This window comes from Melanotaenia boesemani, chromosome 10 (genome assembly GCF_017639745.1).
Source record: "Melanotaenia boesemani isolate fMelBoe1 chromosome 10, fMelBoe1.pri, whole genome shotgun sequence".
NCBI lineage: Eukaryota > Metazoa > Chordata > Actinopteri > Atheriniformes > Melanotaeniidae > Melanotaenia > Melanotaenia boesemani.
In genome coordinates, this window is record NC_055691.1 from 9251528 (window position 1) to 9274955 (window position 23428).

Genomic DNA, 23428 nt, shown 5'->3' on the forward strand with positions numbered 1-23428 from the left:
GCCATGCCCAGGCACTTCCACATTTTATATCAACGTATATATGTTGATCTGATGCAAATAGTCTACCACCTTCTTAATTCTATCCCAGCTTTATAGGTGCTGCTGCTTTGAGCGGGCGCAAACCTACGTCACAACCAGATTCAGTTGACTATGAACAGCTTATAGATGAAAACAAACCCATCGTACTAGCGTCTGTGTTGGAGTGTGCAACTGGTTCTCATAGTTTTAAGTTTCCTCCATCAGTTTTTCATAGAAAAGTATCCACATTGTCCTACAGGTATATTGACAGCCTCAGTGTCAAGGCTAGAAACAGAAAAGAGGCAAAGCTAGTAGTAATAGGACTGAAACATGCCCTTATCGTCTACCTGCCGACACCTGGTTAGACGAACCAACACAACGGCTGGATGTTCAGTTTTCAGATCTTATGATCATGGCCATAGCTACCATTACCACATATGACTTTGGCAGGCGGAAGAAAAAGTAGTTCCTGTCAGCTGGACATTAGTTTTCCAGTTTGCTGTGGACTGCAATTTTACCCCAAATCAGTAAAATATTGATATTCTAACATGAAAATCGATTCTAGAAACATAAAAACCGGGTATCGGTAGTATCGATATTTTGATATCAATCTGCACTAGTTGCATCTTCAGCCAGAACTTCAGGAGCAAAGGAAAGAAACAAGGACATCAGGAGTTATTTTAGAGTGAGTGTGTAAAAGTTTAACAACTATCGAGTCATTAATAATGGTGATAATAAAAGTAACTAAGCCAAAAACACGTATGAGTGTGTTACTTTGTCAGGTGACAGAATTAAAGCTGCCAGATTGCTCAGAGAGAGGAGATGCTGTTGCAGGTGAGCTTTAGTACTCAGAGTTCCAACTTAATTAATTGAAATCTAATCAAAGTCATAATATTTCCTACTGAAGTTTACCTGATATTCACATATCGTACAGACTAAAAAATGTTTGTTTTGTACAGATTCCTGCAAACAAAGGACAATGATTTAACATGTTTTTTTAATGAAAGTGAGAATAATAATGATGCAAAAATGAACATTCCTCTAACATCTCAACTATGTAACTGCACCGAGTCAAAATGATAACACAGATTTTATTTTTCAAAATTATTACAGCTACATAGATGATTTATTTCTGTGTTTGTAATTCTGTCTGTTCATGGTCATATTCTCCTTCAAGGTTTCATAAAGTGCATTTCTGTTGATGAAAGTTGTTTGCACAACCTTCAGTTAGAGTAAACTACTTTATTGTCAGGGTAATACTGATATGAAGGAAATTTGGCAACACGTGTCTTCAATTCATAAAATAACAGAAATTATTAGGAAAGTATTAAGTATTATTAAGTTATTTTCAGTCACTTAATAAAACATTTTGAATGATAAACTTCTGTTTGTTCGTCCTAGCCACTCAGTTACATGATACTGCAAATAAACGTCTATAATAAGTGCAACAAAACACTTTGTCTTCCAGAGACATCTGTGAGAAACTTACGTCTCTTCAATGTCAAAATCAAACCTCACAAACAAGGTTATGATCCACATAGTGAAAGCGTTTCAGCATGAGGGCAAGGAAGAGACAGAGGACCTCTGACTCTGATACTGCTTACATTTAACCCCGCTCCTATAAAAAACATAAAGAAAAGCTTTAACCTTTTTATGATGATGATGATGATGATGATGATGTGTCATAACTTCATATTCACGTCCCTTTAACTGAGTTGGCATCAAATCTGCTTCTCAGTATGTCTGATAGAAACTTTAATAGCTGCCAGCATGACACACTGATCAGCCAAGCACATCAGCATAGTGCGATCCAATATGTCACTATGTGCACGTGTGTGTGTGTGTGTGTGAGGAAGGCTTAGCTACATGCGTGCCTTGTTAACGCGGGGTGTTGCAGTGAAAGTGATGGCAGTAAAGTGGAAATGACAAAAGAACTCACACTGAGATTTATATGAAGATGTGAGCTGAGGGAGAAATTCAGCAACATGTTACAGCAAAGGTGTGTGTGTGTGTGTGTGTGTGTGTGTGTGTGTGTGTGTGTGTGTGTGTGTGTGTGTGTGTGTGTGTGTGTGTGTGTGTGTGTGTGTTTAATCTCTGTAAAGATGGTATTTATAGATGTGTATGTTAAGTTTTATATTTTTTTATCTTAAAATAAAAAAAACAAGTAATTAGGCGAGAAGTTAAGCTAATGTATTTATACATTGTATGTTTAATGTTTATTTTTGGCCTGGATATTTTTTTAAGTCTGTTCCGTATATAGTGTTTTTGCATCATAGTTTTACTCTCTTATTCTATAATGATTCTGTAACACTCTAATTTCCCAGTCTGGGATCAATAACGTACATCTGATTCAGATTTTAGTAAAGTTTTTATTTTACAGTAATGAGGCTTGTTTTAATTGATAGGCTTCTCCTCTGGGCCAAAACCCCATTTCACATTAAATAAAGAGAACCTAAACCTAAACAATGCCTCTCTACTTCAAAAATTTATTTAAACTTTATTGATACAAGTAGTCCCATCGAAACATGCAGTCTCAACACACATTTAGTTACTAATAGTTACATACAGTTCTGACCAGGTAGTAAATAAATAAAAGTTCATATATAAGTTATAAAGCATGTTAAAGAAATATAAATACTAAAAACAAGAACAATTGAAAGATGCTTTCTCTAGTTGCCTCAGAATAACTTGAAATTCTGCTAATGGAACCAGGCTGGACTTTAGATCATGATGTAATCCGTTAACGCTGAAGTAGCAGAGTAACCTCAGTATTATACCAGTGCAACAGTCTGTGGGTAGATAACGATAATCAGTTGACCAGAGAGTGCAACGGTGAGTGAAGGGTTTACAGTCTGTTGTAAATCTCAGCGCTCCATGATAAACAGCATCCAACATCTGTAGTGAGCTGGCAAGCATTCATGTCAGTAAGTAAAGTTTATTTATACAGCACCTTTCACAGGTTAAAAGTCGCAAAGTGTTTTACACTAGTAAAAGAAAAAATGAGGGCGCATAGAAAAATGGATTAGATTTATATAGCCCTTTTCAAAGTGCATTGCATTGTATCCATTATTCATTCACTCCCTATTCATACCACAAATGCAATAGATGTACCTTGTACAGCTGTTGTAGAAGGAAGAACAGCTGGCACTTTTTTTGTGTGAGAAAAGCATGGTCTTTGTTTTATCTGCATTTAGTACTAGTCTGAGACTGAATAATGTCAAATAAGGATATTCCAAGACCAGGACAATGCTGTTTGCACAAGAATACACAACTGTATCATCAGCATAAAGATGCATCAGTAACATTCCGACCCACAACACGGATATAAATAATGAAGAGAGTGGATCTTAGAAATTAGCCTTGAGGCACTCCAGTAGAGACGTTGAAGTAATTGGTCGTGAGACTGCTGTGTAGCACACATTGCTTCTGACCTGAGAGGTCATTTACAAACCAGTCTACGGCATGATGAGAAGCTGATGTCTGGAAGCTTCTGACATAAGATTTGACTTGTCTGTAGTGGATAATGGAGATGCTATATATCTTTGCAATGAGGTTCATCACAGTGCTTAAAGCCCTCATCACAGGTGAGGTATCAGGGTTTCTTATCATTGCATGTTGAGTATAAACATATATTGATGGTTTTCTAGTTTCTCGACATTCCAAACATTGACTTATGAAACCTAACTCTCACTTTACATCTAGAGTAAATGATGAAAGCTAATATTTTAATCACACTATTTAACTCTCAGCAGTTTTTTCAATTAAAGCTTTATTCCCATCCTCATCCTACTGCAAAGGTTTGAGGAAGAAACATTTCTAGGCCTTGGAAACAAACATCTTAAGTTGTCTTCTCAGAATCAGAAATCAGAATCAGAAAGCCTTTATTGTCATTGTAAACCAGAGCATACAATGAGATTAGGGGGTGCTACTCTTTATGGTGTTTGCATCAAATAAAAAGAATATTCAAAAATGTTAAAAATGAAGGCAAGGAAGGAAATAAATAGAAATAAAATACTTAAAGTAAATATAAATATGGTAAGTACTAAAAAGCAGATATATACATATATTTACAATTGAATGTATTGCACTTAGAGTACTTATATGGCACAACACGGTTCGAGTTTCACAGTGGTGTGATACTTGTTGCAGTCTATTTCACATGTGTGTGATGTTTCGTATTGTTGGGTGTGTTCTCCTTATTGTTTGGTTTGTTCATGGGAGTTCAGGGCACTGATGGCTCTGGGGAAAAAGCTGTCCCTGAGTCTGTTTGTACGGGCTTTGTGAGCTCTGTAGTGCCTACCAGAGGGCAGCAGGTTGAACAAGTGGTTGTTAGGGTGGAATGGGTCCTTGACGATTTTTGAGGCTCTGCTGTGGTACCGAGAGCTGGCTATTTGGTCCAGGGGGGGGGGAGGGGGCACTTGGTGATCTTCTGGGCGGTGTTAATCACTCTCTGCAGTGCTCTCCTGTCTGCTGCTGTGCACCCAGCGTACCACACTGTGATGCAGTACGCCAGGATGCTCTCTACGGTGGCTCGGTAGAAGGACACTAGCAGCTTCTCATCCAGGTTGTTTCTCCTAAGTGGAGTCGCTGCTGGGCCTTCTTCACCACTGCTGTAGTGTTTACAGTCCAGGAGAGATTATCTGAGATGTGGACGCCCAGAAGTTTGAATGAGTGGACTCTTTCCACACACTCTCCATTAATGAGGAGGGGGGTCAGGTCTGCTCTGTTCTTGCGGAAGTCCATAATGAGTTCTTTTGTTTTTGTGATGTTCAGTGTAAGGTTGTTTACCAGACACCATGCTTCAAGTTTCACCACCTCATCTCACCTCACCTCACCACGGTGGTATCATCAGCAAATTTGATGATGGAGTTGGAGAGATGAGCTGGTGTGCAGTTGTGTGTGTACAGTGAGTACAAGAGAGGGCTCAGTGCACAACCTTGTGGGGATCCAGTGCTGAGGGTTATGGTGGGGGAGAGATGGGGGCCAAGTTTGACAGATTGTGGGCGGTCTGTGAGGAAGTCTCTGATCCATCTGCAGATGTGTGAGGAGAGCCCGAGATGGGAGAGTTTTCCAGCCAGAATGTCCGGGATAATTGTATTGAAGGCTGAGCTATAGTCTATGAATAGCATCCTCACATAGTTCCCCCCGTGCTCTAGGTGGCTCAGAGCTGTGTGGAGAACTGTGGTGATGGCGTCCTCTGTTGATCTGTTTGCACGGTATGCACCCGTCTCCAACAGTTTGATTACCTCACTGACCTTTGGCTGGATCCAAGCATTATATTGGGAGGCCATCATAAGAACTGGAATAAATGTGGTGATAGTGGAAAGACGTTAGAAACCAGAGATGTGCTTTATGAATTTGAGATTGAGTAAAGCTGGCTTGTAGTGATAAAGGGCTTTGAGTGGTTACATAATATAAAAATAAAATAAAATAAATCCACACCTTATGTGGGCAGTTGTCCTACTTTCCAGCTTGGGTCCTCTACCAGATGTCTGCTAGCCCGAGGGTTCTCTGAGGTGTTTCTATTCCCTTTGGATAGAGACCTCTGATGGTGTTCCTGGGATTAATTGGGGCCACACATCTTCTCAACTTCCTCCTTCAGTCCTGGGTCTTAGTTGAGCTTCTCATGTTCCTTCATCTTGATGTTGCTGTTGTTGAGGAACTCTTCATCTATAACTGCTCCCTACTTCTGTAGTTTGTCAAACACCACAAATATCTATCTGAATTTATTCATATTGCACTTTTCAAAAAATTTTGCAGCTGAAAGTGCTTTACAAACAAACAACAGAAGCCTCTCTTGGATTTTATACCGATCACCTATCTTTCATTCTACTTAGCATTGCGTTGTATTTAACAAGGGCTCGATTTACACCAGGGCTTTCGGAGGAGCCTTATTTCCGTGTGTTTATTGTAACTTCATACGTTGCGTGTACGCACATATATATATTAGTGCACGTGGCGTGGTTAAAAATGTGGTTATTACCCAAAAAACCCTCTGCTACTGCTGTATGCAGCTTATTTAATCAGAAATAGGATTGGAAAGTTCTTTTAACAATCACAAACTGAAGCATATCAAGTGTTATTGTATGGATGCTCACGACAAACAACGGAGCTATCCACGGTGCTGAAGAAAACAGAATCAACTGCCTTGTTTGGAAGATTTAATGAATAAATGAAAGAAGACACAATGCTGAAAAATTAATGCTATTCTTTTCAAAAAACATCAGGATCCTTATTGCAAAACTGAATGTAACCTGAAAATGGACTATTTTTAGGGCTCCCCCTTTAAGTATCAGTTGAATGTCTTTAGGGAAGCTCATCTGCTTTTCTGAAGAATAAGACATGACTGTCTAAAGAGTCCCCTCAATTTTCAAAGATTTCAAATGCCTGTATGAATCATTTACTAAACAGAGAATTATTGTGAGACGAAATAACAGGACTCTTACACTTAGAAAAGAAAAAAAAAACACACACGCACATAAAAACCTGCACTTATTTCTGATTTTACAACTTGCCTGAACTTTTTTTTTTTTTTTTTTTTTGCTTCATTTACATTTAAATCTGTCAAATTGTGGAGATAAAAAAAGAGAAATTAAACATTTTGTGTCCATCTATTTATCTGAGTAATAAGTGAGAAGAATATGATCAAACACACTTCCAAAATCAAGAGGTGACACATAGTGGACACTAGAGGGCGCTGGAGGTTCAGTAGTGGCTTTTACCTTCAGCATGTTTGCATTTCTAACAAAAAAACATTTTTTCATGATAAACAAAAGTGCTGTTTTTCATCCATATGACCCCATTTTTTTCAGCAAATATTTGTGAATCAACAGACTACTTAAAATTTTGAAGTCAAATAGACCAGAAATAAAACTGCATTTAAGTCATGTGAAACAGGCTGCTTCTCTCAGCAGACGTCCAGGTCAGAGATCCAAATCATCTGGATCCATCAGATCGCTTTAGTTTCCACTCTTTGGCTGAAAATAAATACCTTCCCACACATTTAAAATAAAACAGGGAGGAGTTTGGAGTTACTAAATCTTTATTGAAATCAAGTAGCAGATAAAAACATTAAGGCAAACGAGCAGCAAGCATTGAGCTGCAAGATGGAACGTCAGAATTTAAGTATACAAGGCTTGATCCATTAATAAAAAAATAGAAAATTATAAAGCCAGAGAAAACAAGAAAAACAAAGTGACCTGTGAACAGATGAGTGTGTGTTTGTGTGTGAGACTGCATTAAAGAGATTTACTCTGAGTGTGCATGCAGATGAGACGTAGTCTCTGAATGTGTGTGAAGAGTGAATAACTGCTTAAGGGACATTTTCAGACATTTACTCTGTAAAACAGTAAAGTGCTGTTATTACTGAACCTTGTTATCAGCCAGGAAATAAAAACTACAAGTCAAGCAGCTATTCTCCAGCAGAGAGTTGGGAAGTGTCAGCGTTGTGGCATTTTCCTTTCACATCGTCAGAACTGCCTGATGCGTTTCTGTAACGAGTCTCTCGTTTGCAGGTTCAGAGGTCCACAATGCTGACGTTAATATTTACAGCTGCGGTCAAATATGCATCGCAAAATGATTCACAAGCTTTTTCTTCACAAACTAATCCAAATTTATGCCACAATCAGAACAGCTCCAGCTGCTTTTAAAGAGTTTACGTGTAGGAAAAAAACGTAATCTACGAGCAACACAAGAAAAATCCATTTCAAACTTAATGAATTACCTTAAAATGCTGAATGAATGGTCACTTTTCTAAACTATAGCAAAATAATCACATCTTGGTGATCAGAGCTTCTTAAACACACTAAACTCTTTCATTAAATAGTTTTTCCCCATTAAAACTAAATCACTTACAGTGATTTGTCTACAACGGCTCCAGAATCTAAATCTATATACAAACACCAGCTTGTCATCCAAATCCCGCGTTTCAGTTCAGTTCTGCCTCTACTTCTGCATCAGCAGAGCAAATGTAGCTGATTACTATGGCCACATGCTGCTGTCGCTAAGAATCTATTAGAAGCCGGCTTAGCGTAGAACAGATGCTAAAAAAAGAAAGAAAGAAAAGCTTGCTGGGCTCAAATCTAAATCTAATTATATTCAAGTTATATTTGTGTGCTCACTGGAGGGATTTCCAGATGTTTTCACAAAGCTATTGTGTGATACGTGCACCAAAAACCCAGAGTTTCCTGGTGAAGATGTTGCTGTTAAACTTTGGTTGTTTGGACTGAACCGAAGTGGCTCGGCGCTGCATCAGTGTGTGCTTACACACAGCAAGCTGGTTTCACAGAACCACTTAGTGTGAGTTACATCTATGCTGACCATTCAGAGGCTTGACAACACAAACTAATGGGAAACAAATAAACATCCATCCTGCCTTAAACAGGCAGCGTGAAAGGAGCTGCTAAGCTAGTGGCTTCTTAACTTCTAAAAGAAACAATGAAGTTGAGAGTTGGATGGTAGAATCAGAGCTCAGTCTTAGTTGGGTTTTTATTCAGTCAAGACCTGAATAAAGAAATATTAACCAGATTTATATTGATTATCTATTTTGAAAAGAATGAAATAGACCAAAGAGTCACCAAAAGGGGGCAGTACAGACTGCACTGCTAATGATTGTAATTCATTATAATAAGTAGCTGTCCAAGCTTGAATCAAACCTCAAGGAGAATTCTGGGATTATGTTAATCTCTGGGAATATCTGGAATACTATGTCATATGGAAAGAAGCTGGTCAGTGAATCGATTGCTAGCTGGTGGGAAACAGCTGGCGAGTCCGGTGACTTTAATCTTTACCAGGTCAGATACAGAACAGCTGCATCTGACCTGGTAAACCTATTCCACCTGGTCTGACCTAGTCCACCAGTGAGCATCAGGTCTTGTTTTAAATCAGAAACAATGACTTAGTTACTGTGATGTATGGTACATTTCTCATTTCCCGAGCCCTCTACACGATTAACTTTGTTAAACTCAGCTAAACAGTGAAAAAGTTCAAATCTGATGGAACAAAGGAAACCAGTAGAATCTAAAAGGTATTTTATAGATGAGACAAGACCATCACTTGGAATTTCATGTTGGACTGGATTGATGACCAGATTCACACTCGCACTCATTTGCTCACATTCCTGCACAATGTAAACCATGCTTTTGTACCGAGTGAACCAACTTTATATTCTTTTAAAACCACAAGCTCAACAACAGTTTTTCTGTGGCTGCACGTTCAACCTGCTCATAAACAAGCAGTCAAGACCTGAATCTAACAATTTTGGCCCAAATATTAAATCAAAGCCATTAAAAACCTTGCAAAGATCTTTAGCCATGTTTCAGTCATAAATGACTATTTATGCAAAAGATTTTGATGTCATCTTGGACATCTCAGCAGGTGTGTTAAGGAGTTATGGTGCTTGTTGACCCCTCATCCCCCACCGGTGTAATTTTTCCTCTCCACTGCGGCCTTGTACATGCACAGGATGGAGGATCAAAGATTTGATGCCATCCTTTGGTTTCCTTAGCCAAGTAGTTATTTTTATGAATTGGTTTCTATGAACACAGTTATTATAAACTGGACTAATGTGGATCATAGAATGGATTTAACTGGATTATAATAGGACTAGAATGGATTGGACTGTCTATAAAACAGACATGAGGTGACTTTGTTGTACAAACTGAATTATACTGAACTTATTAAAAATGAAAACCTGTTTTTTTTTTTTTTTTTTTTTTTTTTTTTACACACATAGGAAAGGATTTTAGGGGGGTATTTTAAGAAAAAAAAGAAAAGAAAAAAAAAGGTTAAAACATAATTTTACAGGATTGTCTTAGACCAGATTCCCACTTTAAATGGAGCATCATCTCACCTCGTCTGACTGAATTCTGGGTCTGTGGCTTTGCTTTGCGAGCATAGCTTGAAAACTAAAAAGTTCAACTTTGTCAAGCAGCAGTAGAGGCAACAAACACTCAAAGCCCCTGACCAGTGAGATCAGTAAAGATCCTCAGATTCTTCACCTACGTTACACCTTTCACCAACTTACTTTACCCACATTTCACAAGGAAGCTCAGCTCCCTTTTCTGTCCATCAACAAAGATAAAAACCAGGCTGTTCTTCCCTTTTTAGTCAACAGCAGTAAGTTATGCACATAAAGAGAGACAACATACAAAACTATTTTTCAATAAAACTAACTTATTACATTTCTAAATGTGATGCAGACTCAACTGGATATCATTTCTTGAGAAACTTCCATAAACTATCCCACTTCTCTATGAATCCAAAGATCCAAGTGGTGAGTTTTAAAGCAAGAGATTCATTTAGAAGTGCTTGCATTTATACATGTGGTAGAATCCATAAAAAATAAAGAAAGTAAAGAAATATCAATCAGAAATGACAGAACAATAAAGATGGACTGTGGGAGTTTTCATCTGCAACCTGACTGCTTACAAGTTTAGACTTTTTAACTCTGAAATCAAAATCCAACACACACAATCATCAGATTTTCACCTTCTTGTGTGTGTAAATGCAGCTGTAATCATTTTAAACAGGCGGCAAAGTTTCTAAAGGGAATTTTCCAGAAGAAAAATACAACAAAACAACTAAACATTAGAAAAAAATGACACAAGCAAACGACGAAAAGAGACAGAGACGGTGGCTGATTGTTTCACTGTTAAATTCCTTCTCTGTGTGTTTTTAATGTGTGAGTGTGTGGTGTAAGAAACCGCCTGCTTAAGGCAGCCTGGGTTCACTTCTGGAGAGCCCAACCTCCAGAAACCTCCCACACCAGCACACCTCATTGGTTAGACGGGGGGTTACAGCAGAGCCTTCTCAGCTGGTAGCGCTTTAACTTCCTGTGTGGTAGAACTGTCTGCAGCACATCCAGAATCTTTCTCTTTTTTTCATGGTTTCTTTGTTTGCTCTTGAGCCAAAAAAAGCAAGAAGCACAGAGACATGATTAAAATGTGTGTTTGCATCTACATGCCCATCCCTACATCCATCCCTCTGGTGTTGGTGTCGCTGTGTTGGTCCATCAGTCGGTCTTCTTGGCCCACGCCAGGTCGTCTGATCGCGGTTTCTGCCCCGTCACATGTTCAATCAATTGCTCCATCCGTCTCCAAAAACCCAGCTGGTCCAGTGGATAGTTACACCAACCTGGGAAGTAAAAAAAAAAAAATGTGGACGTGGAGAAAGGAGGAGGATGTTAGGAGATTTAGGATAAGAATTAAAGAGGAACAATGTTCTGTTCCAAATCTAGTTAAAAACATATTTAAGGTCATTTGCGACATTTTTTTTGCTCATGACGATAGAAAAGCCATCTGTACATGCTAACACAATAAAATGCAACATATAGCGATTACAATGTTTAAAAGAAAAGATTAAAACATGTTGAAATTAACAAATAAATCATAAAAACATGGCGTATCAGCTCACATTGCATAAAAAGCAAACAAAGTAACGTCATAATTCAATAATTCAGAGAATCAGTAGGTAACAATCTGATATTTACTGACATCCTTGTTTCTGCTAGAAGACCATTTGCATTAGATTTAGCTTGGATGTACACAGGATGTATATCTGAGAATTCCAACAGTTAAAATCTAACATTTCTAAGTAAGTTATGTCTGCCTGCACTTAAATAGCAGCCTCATCGACTTTGAAGAGAAGAGAAATGGAGTTGAAGCATCCATCCAGTTTGAGAGGATATCTGCAGGTCTTCACCATTGGAAAAAAGCCATTTGGAAAGGGCAAGGCATCCTCCCAACTAGGGCTGCAACTAATGACTATTCTAATGGTCGATTAGTCACCGACGATTAAAATGACTAGTCGACCAATCGGATTATGTATCTCATGATTATTAAATGGATCTTATTTCACTTTCAGCTTTGAAATCTTGCATGAGGTTGTTAAGTAAGTCCGACGTGCCTCCTCTTTAAATGTTCGAGCATTGCAGACGTACTTCCGTGGTACACAAGGTCCGCTTTACAAATCTCACATGTATTTAATTTATTTTGTAAGTTTAACGTGAAGTTATTCCAGACTTGTAACGTTCTCCGCCGCGGTTTTCCTCCCTGGTCCAGCACCATATTTTTCCCCTAGCGGACTTTATGGCGCATGTGCAATTCTCAGCCATTGAAGAGGTAGACAATTATAAATACTTGGGTGTGGTCTTCGACAACAAATTATGTTTTAAGTCTCACATTGAGACCTCAAAAAAGGTTCACAAGAGGTTATTCTTTTTAAGAAAGATGAGGTCTTTTAACGTTTGCACTAAAATGTTGTCTCTTTTTTACAAAAGTGTAATTGAATCGGTTTTATCCTTTTGTATTATTGCTTGGTTCGGGAGCCTAAGTTTGGCAGATAAAAACCGCTTAGGTCGTTTAGTCAAAGCTGCTGGTAAAGTTTCTGGATCCCAGCAGGAGGGTCTTTTGGCCATTTTTAATAAAAATGTGGCGAGGAAAGCCCATTCTATATTAGACTGCCCGAGCCACCCTCTCCAGAATGAGTTCATTTTATTACCTTCTGGCCGTCGCTTCAAGGCCACTTTGGGGAGGACAAAGAGACTTCAAGTGTCATTTGTCCCTACTGCTGTTAAATTGCTTAACAGCAATGGCCTAAGGTGACAGAGTTGTTTTATTTAGTTTTTAGCTGTGACTCTATTTAACTTATTTTAAGCTCATTTAATGTTTTTTAAGCTCATTTAATGTTTTGAATTGTGAGAATCTCTTTTTTTTGACATATGCCTTCGGTTCTGATTTTGTTTGCTGATGTTTTGTTGTGATGCCTGTCCTATGTGTGTGTTTTAGCTGCGAAATCAATTTCCCTTTGGGGACAATAAAGAAATTGAATTGAACTGAATTGAATTGAATTGAATTGAATTGAATTGAATTGAATTGAATTGAATTGAATTGAATTGAGATAAAAAAGAAGACGAAGTCTCACTCTGCATTTTTTCCCCTCTCTTTGCGCATGTGCATTGTGCAACTCTCAGCAGAGATAGGATTAGAAGACGATGTCTCACTGTGTAGTTTTTTTTTTTTTTTTTTGTCGACAGCGTCGAGTAATCGTTGCAGCCCTACTCCCAACAGCCTCATTCTCAGTTCTAACCTAATTTTTTACCTTTCAAAGTTGCTAGGGCATGCTGACAATTAGAAAAAAATCTTTAATATCAACCTGATTTTATGGTTCATATTGGATTTTATGGTTATATATATATATATATATATATATATATATATATATATATATATATATTCTACAGTAATTTTGCAGACGTATTTTACTATACATATACACACACGCACACACACACACAGCTCTCTTCATGGGGACATGGGCTGGTGCTTGTGACTTTGGCGCTTAGAGTGTTATAAAAGGGTTAAAAAACGGGCGTATTAAAAAAAAAAACTGAAACGAACTTAACTATCAACTAGCTCAAAATTGAAATGGTGAACTATGACCACAAACCATTCATTTGCAACTGAATGAAGCATAAACTTGCAAAACACTGGTTTGAACAAAGGCATCTGAAGGGCTGCAAGCTAAAATACACATACTGTGCACGAGTGTAGCATGACTGTACAACACACACACACCTACACACACTCAGCTAAACACATTACATTCATGTACAAGCATCACTCCTTTAGAAGCAGCTCCCTCGATGTTGGAGAAGAAAATCCATCTCAGTGCTGTCACTACACACACACACGTTCATGCATCTACATGTAGCTACACAACACAAGTGTAGTTATACTCTTAAAGCCCATGTTAAATCTCACACACACACACACAGAGACACAAGAAGCAAATTGAAACATCCACATGGGCTGTGTGTGTTTAAGCTCCCCCCGTCTGATGCTCGCACGCCAGCACATCACACCCACCATGTGTTTGTATAGAGCGCATGCTATAGCTGCAGGGATGTGTGTGTGTGTGTCCCTTCGGTGACCCTCTCTCATTTTGAAGACGTTAAAGCAGCCAGAGTTTTTGTTTGATTTTAGTCGCTCTCTCCATTTCCACTCCTTCTTTCTTTTCATTCCCACCAATCCCTGCTTCCTACCTAACCTCTCCTCACCCCCTCCCAACCTCCCGTTCCCATCCTCCCTTGTCCTCCACCCGCCTCTCCCCTTGCCTGTGAAGTCCTATTTGTTAGAACAGACAGCAGGTTAGCATTAAATATACATGGGGATTGTCAGCCGGTGGCAAACACAAAGGCAGCGAGGCGGGTCCCCGAGGAATCCGAGCCAGGCCCAGGCAGCCAGGCAGCCAGGCAGCCAGGCAGCCAGGCAGCCAGGCAGCGGGAGCAGGGGGCCAACGCAGTCCCCAGTGGGAAACCCCCACCATCACCACTGCCAACCCATCTCCCACCCCACACAGGTTAGAAACTGAAGAGGAGGTCAAAAGGACTAGTGCACACGCAGATGCTCGAGTATGCAGATGTACAAAAGTGTGTGTGAGTGTACAGCCACACATCTGTCGTCCACTGGGGCGCAGGGTGACGTACAAGCTGAACCCCCTCGTGTATCCTCCCTCTCACCCAGCTGCATGCAGAATACTGAACGTGGGTCTATGAGAGAGGCCTTTCTGAAGACACACACACAGTTTCTTTTAGTTATTTATAAGAAGACGACAGCCGCCATCTTCTTTAAATCTGCTGAGAACTAAGAGTGAAATCATCAGCCTCAATTATAATCATCCAACATGGCCGCCGACAGCAGCCTCGGCCAGAGGCGGCGCTGTGAAAGACGCAACGCCGTGTCGTACCTGTAGTGATACAGTAGTAGGTCTCATGCGGCGAGACGTGGTGGATGCGGTGGTGTTTCCGTGGCAACACCAGATGCCAGTCCTGGAGCAGCGTGACCCAGCGTGGGAGGCCGAAGTAGGAGTGGCTCCACTTATGAATCTGATTGGTCAGCGTCACGAACACCGCCAAGGCAAAGATGTAGCAGTCCCAGGGGTAGGACGCCGCCAAGGCCTCTGAAAGGTGACGGAGACAGACGTTTACACAGAAGAAAAAGGAAGAGGAGAAGAAGAGAGTTAATAGAATAATTGATCAAACTGTTCAGTGTGATGAGGAGGGAAGAACTCCCACAGAGAGGATGCTGAGGAGAGCCTTGAAGAGATGAAGAGGATGAGGAGTGGAAACAGGAGAAAGATCTGGAAGATGAGATGATGTGAAAAGAGTGTGTGACAGTTTGTAGCATAACATCCTCCATTAATCCTAAAATCTGAGAATCAGAAGGTGAATTACTTCTCTTTTTGAACTTCAGTGCAGCATTTAGTTCCACAAGCAGGAAGAAATCTCACTCTGTCTCTTTTTACAGAGACAGAGTAAAACTCCAACTGATGTTCAAACATAAACATGAACCATTACTTTAAACATTTAAAAAGCCCCCCTTCCCCTTTATTCCCACTCTCATTCTGAAAAAAAGAAGAACTACACATCATTCCCATCACGGCATCCTGGGACTGGACCATGTGTGTGTGGTGTTTTATTTCATATTCAAACGCAGGTAAAGCTCAGCTGAAAGCTGAGGAGTAGACCATGATGTCACCGTTTTCATTGAGTGAGTCAAAATGAGTCAGTAAGAGAGCAGAAAGGGTCAGGGGGGTTCATAATATTTATTCAGAGTGAGTTTTCCAGTTATTTCTGCTACTATTTACCTGCTATCCTCACTAAACCAACTCCAGCTCAGCTGCTTTGTGGCACCACAGTGCATCAGAAACATCTTCTTGAGTTTATTCCAGCCATAGAGGAGCATTATTTTTCTTCTTTTCAGAAACACATAGAACTTTCTGCTCACTGGTTGATCTTTGGCTGCTCCTGATTGGACATTACTGTCAATCTAAGCTCTCTGATTGGTGGAAAGTTTGACAGGAAGTGGCTTCATCATCATGTCCAGGTCTAAATAGAGGTCTTTTAGCAACATAGTAGTGACAGTAATCTTTTTATGATGAAAATGTGATAAATAATGCTGTTATCATGGATCATTGTGGATCTACCAAACACTACATTTAGTGGCTGGATTGTAAACCTCCTGGATGGGATAGAAATGCCTGGAAAAGTTCTGTAGATCACCTGAAGGGTATGTGTTTGTCCTGTCTTTTTTCTTTCTACAGTGTCTGGCTTGCTTGGGGCCTCACTCACCCTTCTCCCTTTCCATCCAGCTGATGGCTCAACGGGACTGCTGCACAGCGGCTGTCTATCACCCCATCCAACCCTCCAGACTAAAGCCCGGTTTCTACAGCCACTCTTCGCCAGTCTGACAACTATCCATGAGGTATTCAGCCCACTCCTGCGATAGTTATTCCTCTACTGAACTAAAATTGAACTATCATCTCTTGACCTTTGATCCTGAATTGACCTTGTGCCTTTCTGAGGACGTCCTTGTTTGGACTTTGCCTTCGGTAAACAAGTCCTTTGTTAAATAAACTGTTTTTCCCCTCTAGACACAGTCATGTCAGATTTAAATTTTGCTTTAGTTTTTTACCTGATCCGTTCCACAAATTCACGCCACAGAGGGAGATACTGAAGGTTTTTACTCTAGTTAATGGATCTATGTTTGCAGTTAAACTCCTCCCAGAAGTTTTCATTTTATCTTTTCCGACAAGTTTTAATACTTTGACACCTGTTGCAAATTTATGATAAACCACTTTGTTTATATATTATCTAATTCATTTCTCTTATTTATGTATGCACAGGAAGTTTCTTGGTGTAAAACTGGATGATACTGGATGACGAAATCAACCCAGTTTGGTCCTGGGAATGTGAAGAAGGGATGAGTAGGGTGAGCAGTTCTGTGAGGTATTGAGGAGCGTTTCCATGGATACCCTGGTGGGTGAGAAGACTGATCTTGTCCAGTATTCTGGTGTGGACAGCGAGCCAGTGGGGGGAAAGTTAGAACCGGTGTGATGTGATCATATATTTTGGTTGTTTTAAGAAGTCTCACTGGACTGGAGTTTCTGGAGGCTTTTGTTAAAAATTCCTACAGAGGAGAGAATTACAGTCGTCCAGCCTGGAGGAGACGAAGGCTTGGACGAGTTCTTTGGCATCAGGCACATATTGCAATAGATGATTATTTAATGTTTACTTGTATTTAATTTTATTCCAGTCTTTTTCCTTTTTTCCCCTGATTTTGTTCCCTGTATTTATTTTGTTTTTATACAACTGTAAATAAATTCAGGCTTTAAAAGGTTAAAATGGTGTCAGGGAGTAGTTTGTTTATTTCATACATGAGTACTGAGGTGTGAAAATGAACTAGATCTGTGAATGTTAATGTTTGCCAGCAGAAGAGGGGAGGTGTACGGTCTAAGTAACCGGAATGATGAATTATTCTTATACAGTTTGGAAATTTTCACAGTAACAGAGAGTATGAAGAGAATATAAGAATATAAATGCTTCTTGAAACATTTCCATCTGATTCCATCATCCAGTATTACATCAAGAAACTTGCTCTCAACAAACTTGTACATATGCATTTCTTTTACAGTTTCTAAGTAACAGCAATTTTCTTTTACTTACTATATATTTAATGGTAGTTTATTATGATCAAACCACATTTTTATTTTAGACATTTCAGAGGTGACTACATTCAGGAAATGACCACATCTCCATGAATAAATGCAGCGAGTTAGGACCATGTGATTTGCTGATTAGATGTTTCAGTTAACATTAAGTGATCTATAAAGTGGTATAAAAAGATTTGTTATTATTATTATTATTATTATTATTACTGTCTACATCTTGAGAGAAGCACATTTCACCCTTTCTGTATAGAAATCTAAAAAAATAAGAGTCTGATTTGCCAAATACATCTGGGTAGGATTTGGTCACAGTGTGGGAAAGGTGTAAAAGTCCAGAGGTGGAATTGTCCCAAAGCCTTTGTCAGCTTTTCTAATAATGTGGCAGCTCGTGCACGTGGCATGTTTTCAGTTCTCAGTTTCTAAATGTTCAAGTTCTGCAAACCTGCAAAGTAACAGTCAATCGCTGCCACCATATTTCATATTTAATACCAAAGAATAGTGTCTGATTGACTAAAATTAGGTTGAATTCTTCTGTAGAAAGTATCAGCCTTTAAAATGCTGTTAATTGGATTAGTTCATATTAATCAGTCAGTTTGTTTCTGGGTAAAATTCTCAGTCATAACCACTCAGCGTGCCTACAGAGGTTGCACAGGGATCCGTACTGGGTCCACTTTTATTTACACAACATGAAAATCTTGGAGTTAACTCCCAGATGTACGCAGTTGACACTGGGACCACAGCAACAGCGCAGTTCAGGTCGCAGCTGCAATGCAACACATTACCACACAGTTAAAACAAAACCATTTACAATCAAATGCATCTAAAACAGTATGCATGTTCCTTAGCAACCAGACATATTTGTTGATGGTAAAAAGCTGCAGGCAGTGTCTGAGCTTAAACATCTTGGAGTAGCATTTGACAACACACCATCATATAAGGCTCAAACCAAAAAGGTTTGTCAGCGATTGTTCAGTCCAACTTTAGATACATGCATAACTGCATGTCCATGCAGGCTGCAGTGTACATGCATTCAATGACTGTTTCCCACATCACATACTGTTTGATAGCATGAGCTCAGGACAGCACCATTTCTCCTATTCCCATCTTTTCTTTGTTTAAAAAACCCATAACCCCTTAAAAAGACTTTACCCAACTTTTTTACTGGACTATTTTTACTGGCCCCTTGCTGATGCCACAGGGGCGTTTTTGTTGCAGCATCATTTTCTACTGGAGTACACTACAGCTTCTAAAAGAAATTGCATTTGCGACAGGTCTGAAATAAGTTATTACTGAATCTACAGTGATGACTGTAGCCTGGAATGGTATGCATTATTGACATCTCAAGAATCTTAGCTTTCCAATGGTGTATAACATGTGGAGGTACCTGGAAGGGAGACTAAGTAAAATACATATTTATTTGTCATTTGGCTAATTGTGGTACATTTACATTGTGATGGTTATTAATGTGCACTTTCTACTTGAAATAAACCTTTAAATAAATAAAAAACAACATGAATGTGTGTCATTGTCTGAGCTCGAGTTTAATCTTGAAGATGTCATGTTAACTTTACGTGCTGTAACTGTCATCCCTCCTGAGGTTCATGTGACGGATGACAACCACGTCAGGCTTCACCACGGAGCCGCTGTACACAACATTTCTGGAATATTACATCCATGTAAACTATTGTTGACGCCTGAGCTGCACTTGAATGTGGACGCGGCCCATCAGTCCACCTCTGCTGCAGCACGACCGTCCCGCTGCTACAACTCTTGTTATTCACACGAGTCTTCTGTGGGCATGACCTACAGCTGTCCTCGTCGTCTTCCTCCACCCCTCGTCCCCTCTTTTCTGGTTAAAACCACAATCTCTTGACCCCAGTTCAAGTGCAGACATGACAGCTGGAGATGTCAGCTTTGCCTCTTTACCTTTCCCTCCGTCTTTGTCTGGTGACCGCTTGACATGACAGGTTTAGATGTCATCTCACCGCTACGTGACCCCGCGCTGCCCCCACCCCGTGTGCTTTCCTGCTTCCCCTCTCATCCAAGCGCTCTCAGCCGCTGTCTCAAACTCTTAGCGATAACCTCTTCAGGTGTAGACATGACAGGTGTAGATGTCACGGCGTCTCCGTCTCCGTTCTGTGACCTCATGACTCCCTGCAGTGACTGACATGACAAGTGTGGATGTCACCCGCAGACGGAGCTCACCCCTCTCCCTTGTTCTCTACCCCCCCAGTCCCTCGCTCATCATCCTCTTCCTCCTAAGGCCCTCTCCTCTAGTTCCTCTTCATCCTTTTTTTTTCCGTCTGGATTTTTTTTACAATAAGATCATTTCTGACAATGGACATTTCTCTGAGACCTGATTTAAACATTAACACGACCTCATTTTCTCCTTTTACATTATTTAACAAGACTTTCATTGTTTGTTTGTTTTTTTTTTTGTTGTTTTTTTAAAGGTATTTTTAACTTGTATTGTCATAGTGAACATAACAAATTTTAGCAATAAATAAACAAACAATAAATAAATGAGATTTCCTAGTAGTAAATATTTATTGTCATTATTTATCATTATTATTATTTATTAAATTATTAGTTTTTGTTTATTTATTCATCAAAATATTGCAAAACTAACCATTAATCATGTTAATCATCACTAATTAATCATGTTGCTGGTAGTAAATATCATAATAACTATTACTGCTATCATTATTTAACAATAATAATAATAATAGTTATAATAATATTAATGTTTATATTATCATTATTATTTTATTGTGATTATTAACATTATTAACATGAACAGCATTAACATATTCAGTTAGTAGCTTATCTATTTATATACTTTTTTTTATCTTCCCCTAAATGTGTGATGGACTGTTCTTCTGGAAACATCCCGTCTGCAAGCGGAGATGCAGAGTGAAGCTGGAGAAGTTGGAGCTGTGTTGCCTCTGATCCCTTTGATGCTGCTTCATTTTGTTCTTCTATAATAACACAAACTGCTTTAATGTTTAAATTTGATGGAAGTGATGACACTTTGTTTTATAGACTCAGTCACGATGATGCAGTGATGTGGGAAGTTCACTGCATTCACAGTTTACATGTCATCCTGTTTGTTGTTTATTTTGCCCTTCAGCATCCAGCTAACTTGATTTTTATCAGAGGTGCTCAGTTCCAGATGCTGGCGAACAGCTTAACCCTGCAGCACCGTATGTACTGTCGCCTTTAACCCGGCTAACTGATGTCAACTCCCCTGCTCTCCTCCCATTAGTGACCTTTAAGCTCAAGTCGAAGTGCAGACATGACAGGTGGAGATGTCACCTCCCTGATAACAGCTTTCTCCGTTTCTCCTGCTGATCCTCTTCCTCCTGTCCCTCCCTCCCTGCTCTGCACTCGCAGGGTCAGTGCTCATGATTACCAGCAAAATTGCCCCATGTTGCCCCACAACTTCACACAGTTTAACACATACTTGCACTAAGACACTACTACAGATTGTTCCAGTGCCTAGTTGACCTTCTCAAGTCCTTATGTTCTCTTTAAAGATTTTTTTTTTTTACATTAAAAACTGACAAATTTTTCTGCATTGGATTAAAAAAAGATAACATTTGCCTGTGCTCAACTTGTGTGTGAGTTACCTGGTGTGTGTGTGAGGAACTTGTAGGCCATGTGAGCCAGCGGGAGGATGGGAATCATACAGTTGTCGCCATTGGTTTCAGTGAAGTCGTGGCGAGTGATGGCTGTTGGATCGATGTGGTGCTCCCTGAACGGTCGAATAAATGCCTGCAAAGGAAGAAACAGGGAAAATCATGCACTATAAACAGATAAAATAGTTCCCTTTGCGTATTCCTCCACCATCTAAGCTTTGTAAGTCATGTTCTATAAGACAGGCAATCAAAGGAATGACTTTAAAGTTGGATGATTAACTGAGTTTGAATGGAAATCGACTGAGACACAGTTTTTACATCAATCTGTAGATTAATCCACTTTCTACCAATTATCTAGGGGTGTACAGATATCGTGATCTACACTGATACACCAATTAAATGATCAAAGACCCAAATTGAGAAATATGGATCAAACACATGGAATTCCTTTATAGGGCCCTATGATTTCAATGATGTGCAAAACAGACAGAATCACAAAATTCGATATTAGTTGTAGAAATATGGTGGAATTTGTTCATATGTGGGTGGAATTTGTTTTTCTCACCACAGAGTTTTTCATGGCTCCTGAGCCAAATGAACAAGAAAATCTGGATAAGAGTTGATGCATCTGGACCGCTCCAACACCTGATCTAACGAAGCCGAAGTTCAGCAGAGGCTAAGAGGCCAGCAGAAACCAAAGAAAAAATACGCTGCTCTAGAAAAAACTAAACAAGCTTCATCTGTTTCTGGTGAAGCATCAGGCTGAGAATATACCGACTGATAAACGATGCCAGAAAATCAGAGCAGCTTCTTTTCTGTCCAATAAAGACCTCTAGAACCAAAAAAAGTCTTTAAAATAAAAAGATAAATGGATTTTTTTGGCTTTTTTCCTATTGAATTGTTCAAATTTCATACATCCACCACAAAATTAGACACATTCTTCTGAGGAAAATGCCGATATAAATCCCAGTTCTCAGCCGACAGACGTAGTCTTCACAGCGAGTCCTCGCCACAAACCTGCAGCAACTGTGTGATGCTGCCATGTCAATATGGAGCTGAGGAATGTTTCCACCACCTTGTTGAATCTATGATTCAGAGGATTAAGGCAGTTCTGGAGGAAAAGGGGGTCCAGCCTGGTACTAGAAGGTGGACATGCTAAAGTGGCCAGAGTTTATTCATTTTATATCCTTTAACATGGACTAATCAAATTTCATCACATACCGTCTACTCATTGCAGAGAATGTATCTCAAATGTTTTGTCTTCACAAATCTAGATTAAAAACATCAATCAATCAATCAAAACTTTATTTATAAAGCGCCTTTCGTACAAGATTGTGGCTCAAAGCGCCTTACATTTAAAAACATTCCCGTACAGTCACTCTCACCCCCCACCCCCCATACACGCACACACACTCCTTCAAAGTCAAAGTACATGATGCCAGGTGCAGATGGACAAATGAGGAAACCTCATCAGAAGGGGATCCATCTGCACCAAGGGTGGGACAGTATTCTGCCAAGTTTCTGCAACTGCAGGGACACAGGAGCACGGCGGCCCGGGGAGACCTGGCTGAGACACCAGCCCCCACCGCCAAGACGTACGTCCCACCGCATCGATCAGCCACAGCCGGACACCACCCCCAGTACAGACGGACCCCCGTAGAGGAAACACTGGAAGGATCCAGAAACAATAAAAGGCAGTAAAAGAGCAATCGGTGTATAAAACGTCAGAAGTAATAAAACCAAATAATACGAAACTAATTAAGACTTAAATAACTGAATATCAACTAAAAGCTAAGCTGAATAGATGGGTCTTCAACCGAGTCTTAAAAACCTGAATGTTCTCTGCAACCCTGAGGTCCTCCGGCAGACTGTTCCACAGGTGAAGGCCGCGCCACTGGAACGACGCCTCCCCGTGGGTGTGTGTCCTGACCCTAGGAATGACTAAAAGTCTACTGCCGGAGGACCGCAGGGATCGCGAGGGTTCATAGGGTAAAAGCAAATCTGAGAGATAAGAAGGTCCAAGACCATTAAGACATTTAAAAACTAATAAAATGACCTTAAAATCGATCCTGAAGCACACAGGGAGCCAATGCAGTGATCGTAAAATGGGTGTAATATGGGCCCGCCTTCTGGTCTTTGTCAGGACACGTGCTGCTGAATTCTGAAGAAGTTGTAAACCTGAGATGGTTTTTTGGGGAAGACCAGAAAGCAGGGCATTACAGTAGTCAATACGACTTGTGATAAAAGCATGCATAAGCATCTCTGTG

At 39.8% G+C, this 23428-nt stretch overlaps 1 protein-coding gene across 1 annotated transcript in view; it reads right to left on the minus strand.

Annotated features, from left to right (window-relative positions):
• Nucleotides 1-7042: 7042 nt before the first annotated feature.
• The window catches only part of si:ch211-212o1.2 (uncharacterized protein LOC492735 homolog), a 51154-nt gene continuing 34768 nt past the window's right edge, over nucleotides 7043-23428 (minus strand). The window contains exons 4-6 of the mRNA XM_041997488.1: nucleotides 21153-21297; nucleotides 14764-14976; nucleotides 7043-11151 (exon numbers count right to left, since the gene is read on the minus strand). Coding sequence (XP_041853422.1) covers nucleotides 11030-11151; nucleotides 14764-14976; nucleotides 21153-21297 — 480 coding nt within the window. The 3' untranslated portion in view covers nucleotides 7043-11029. The remainder of the gene's footprint in view (nucleotides 11152-14763; nucleotides 14977-21152; nucleotides 21298-23428) is intronic.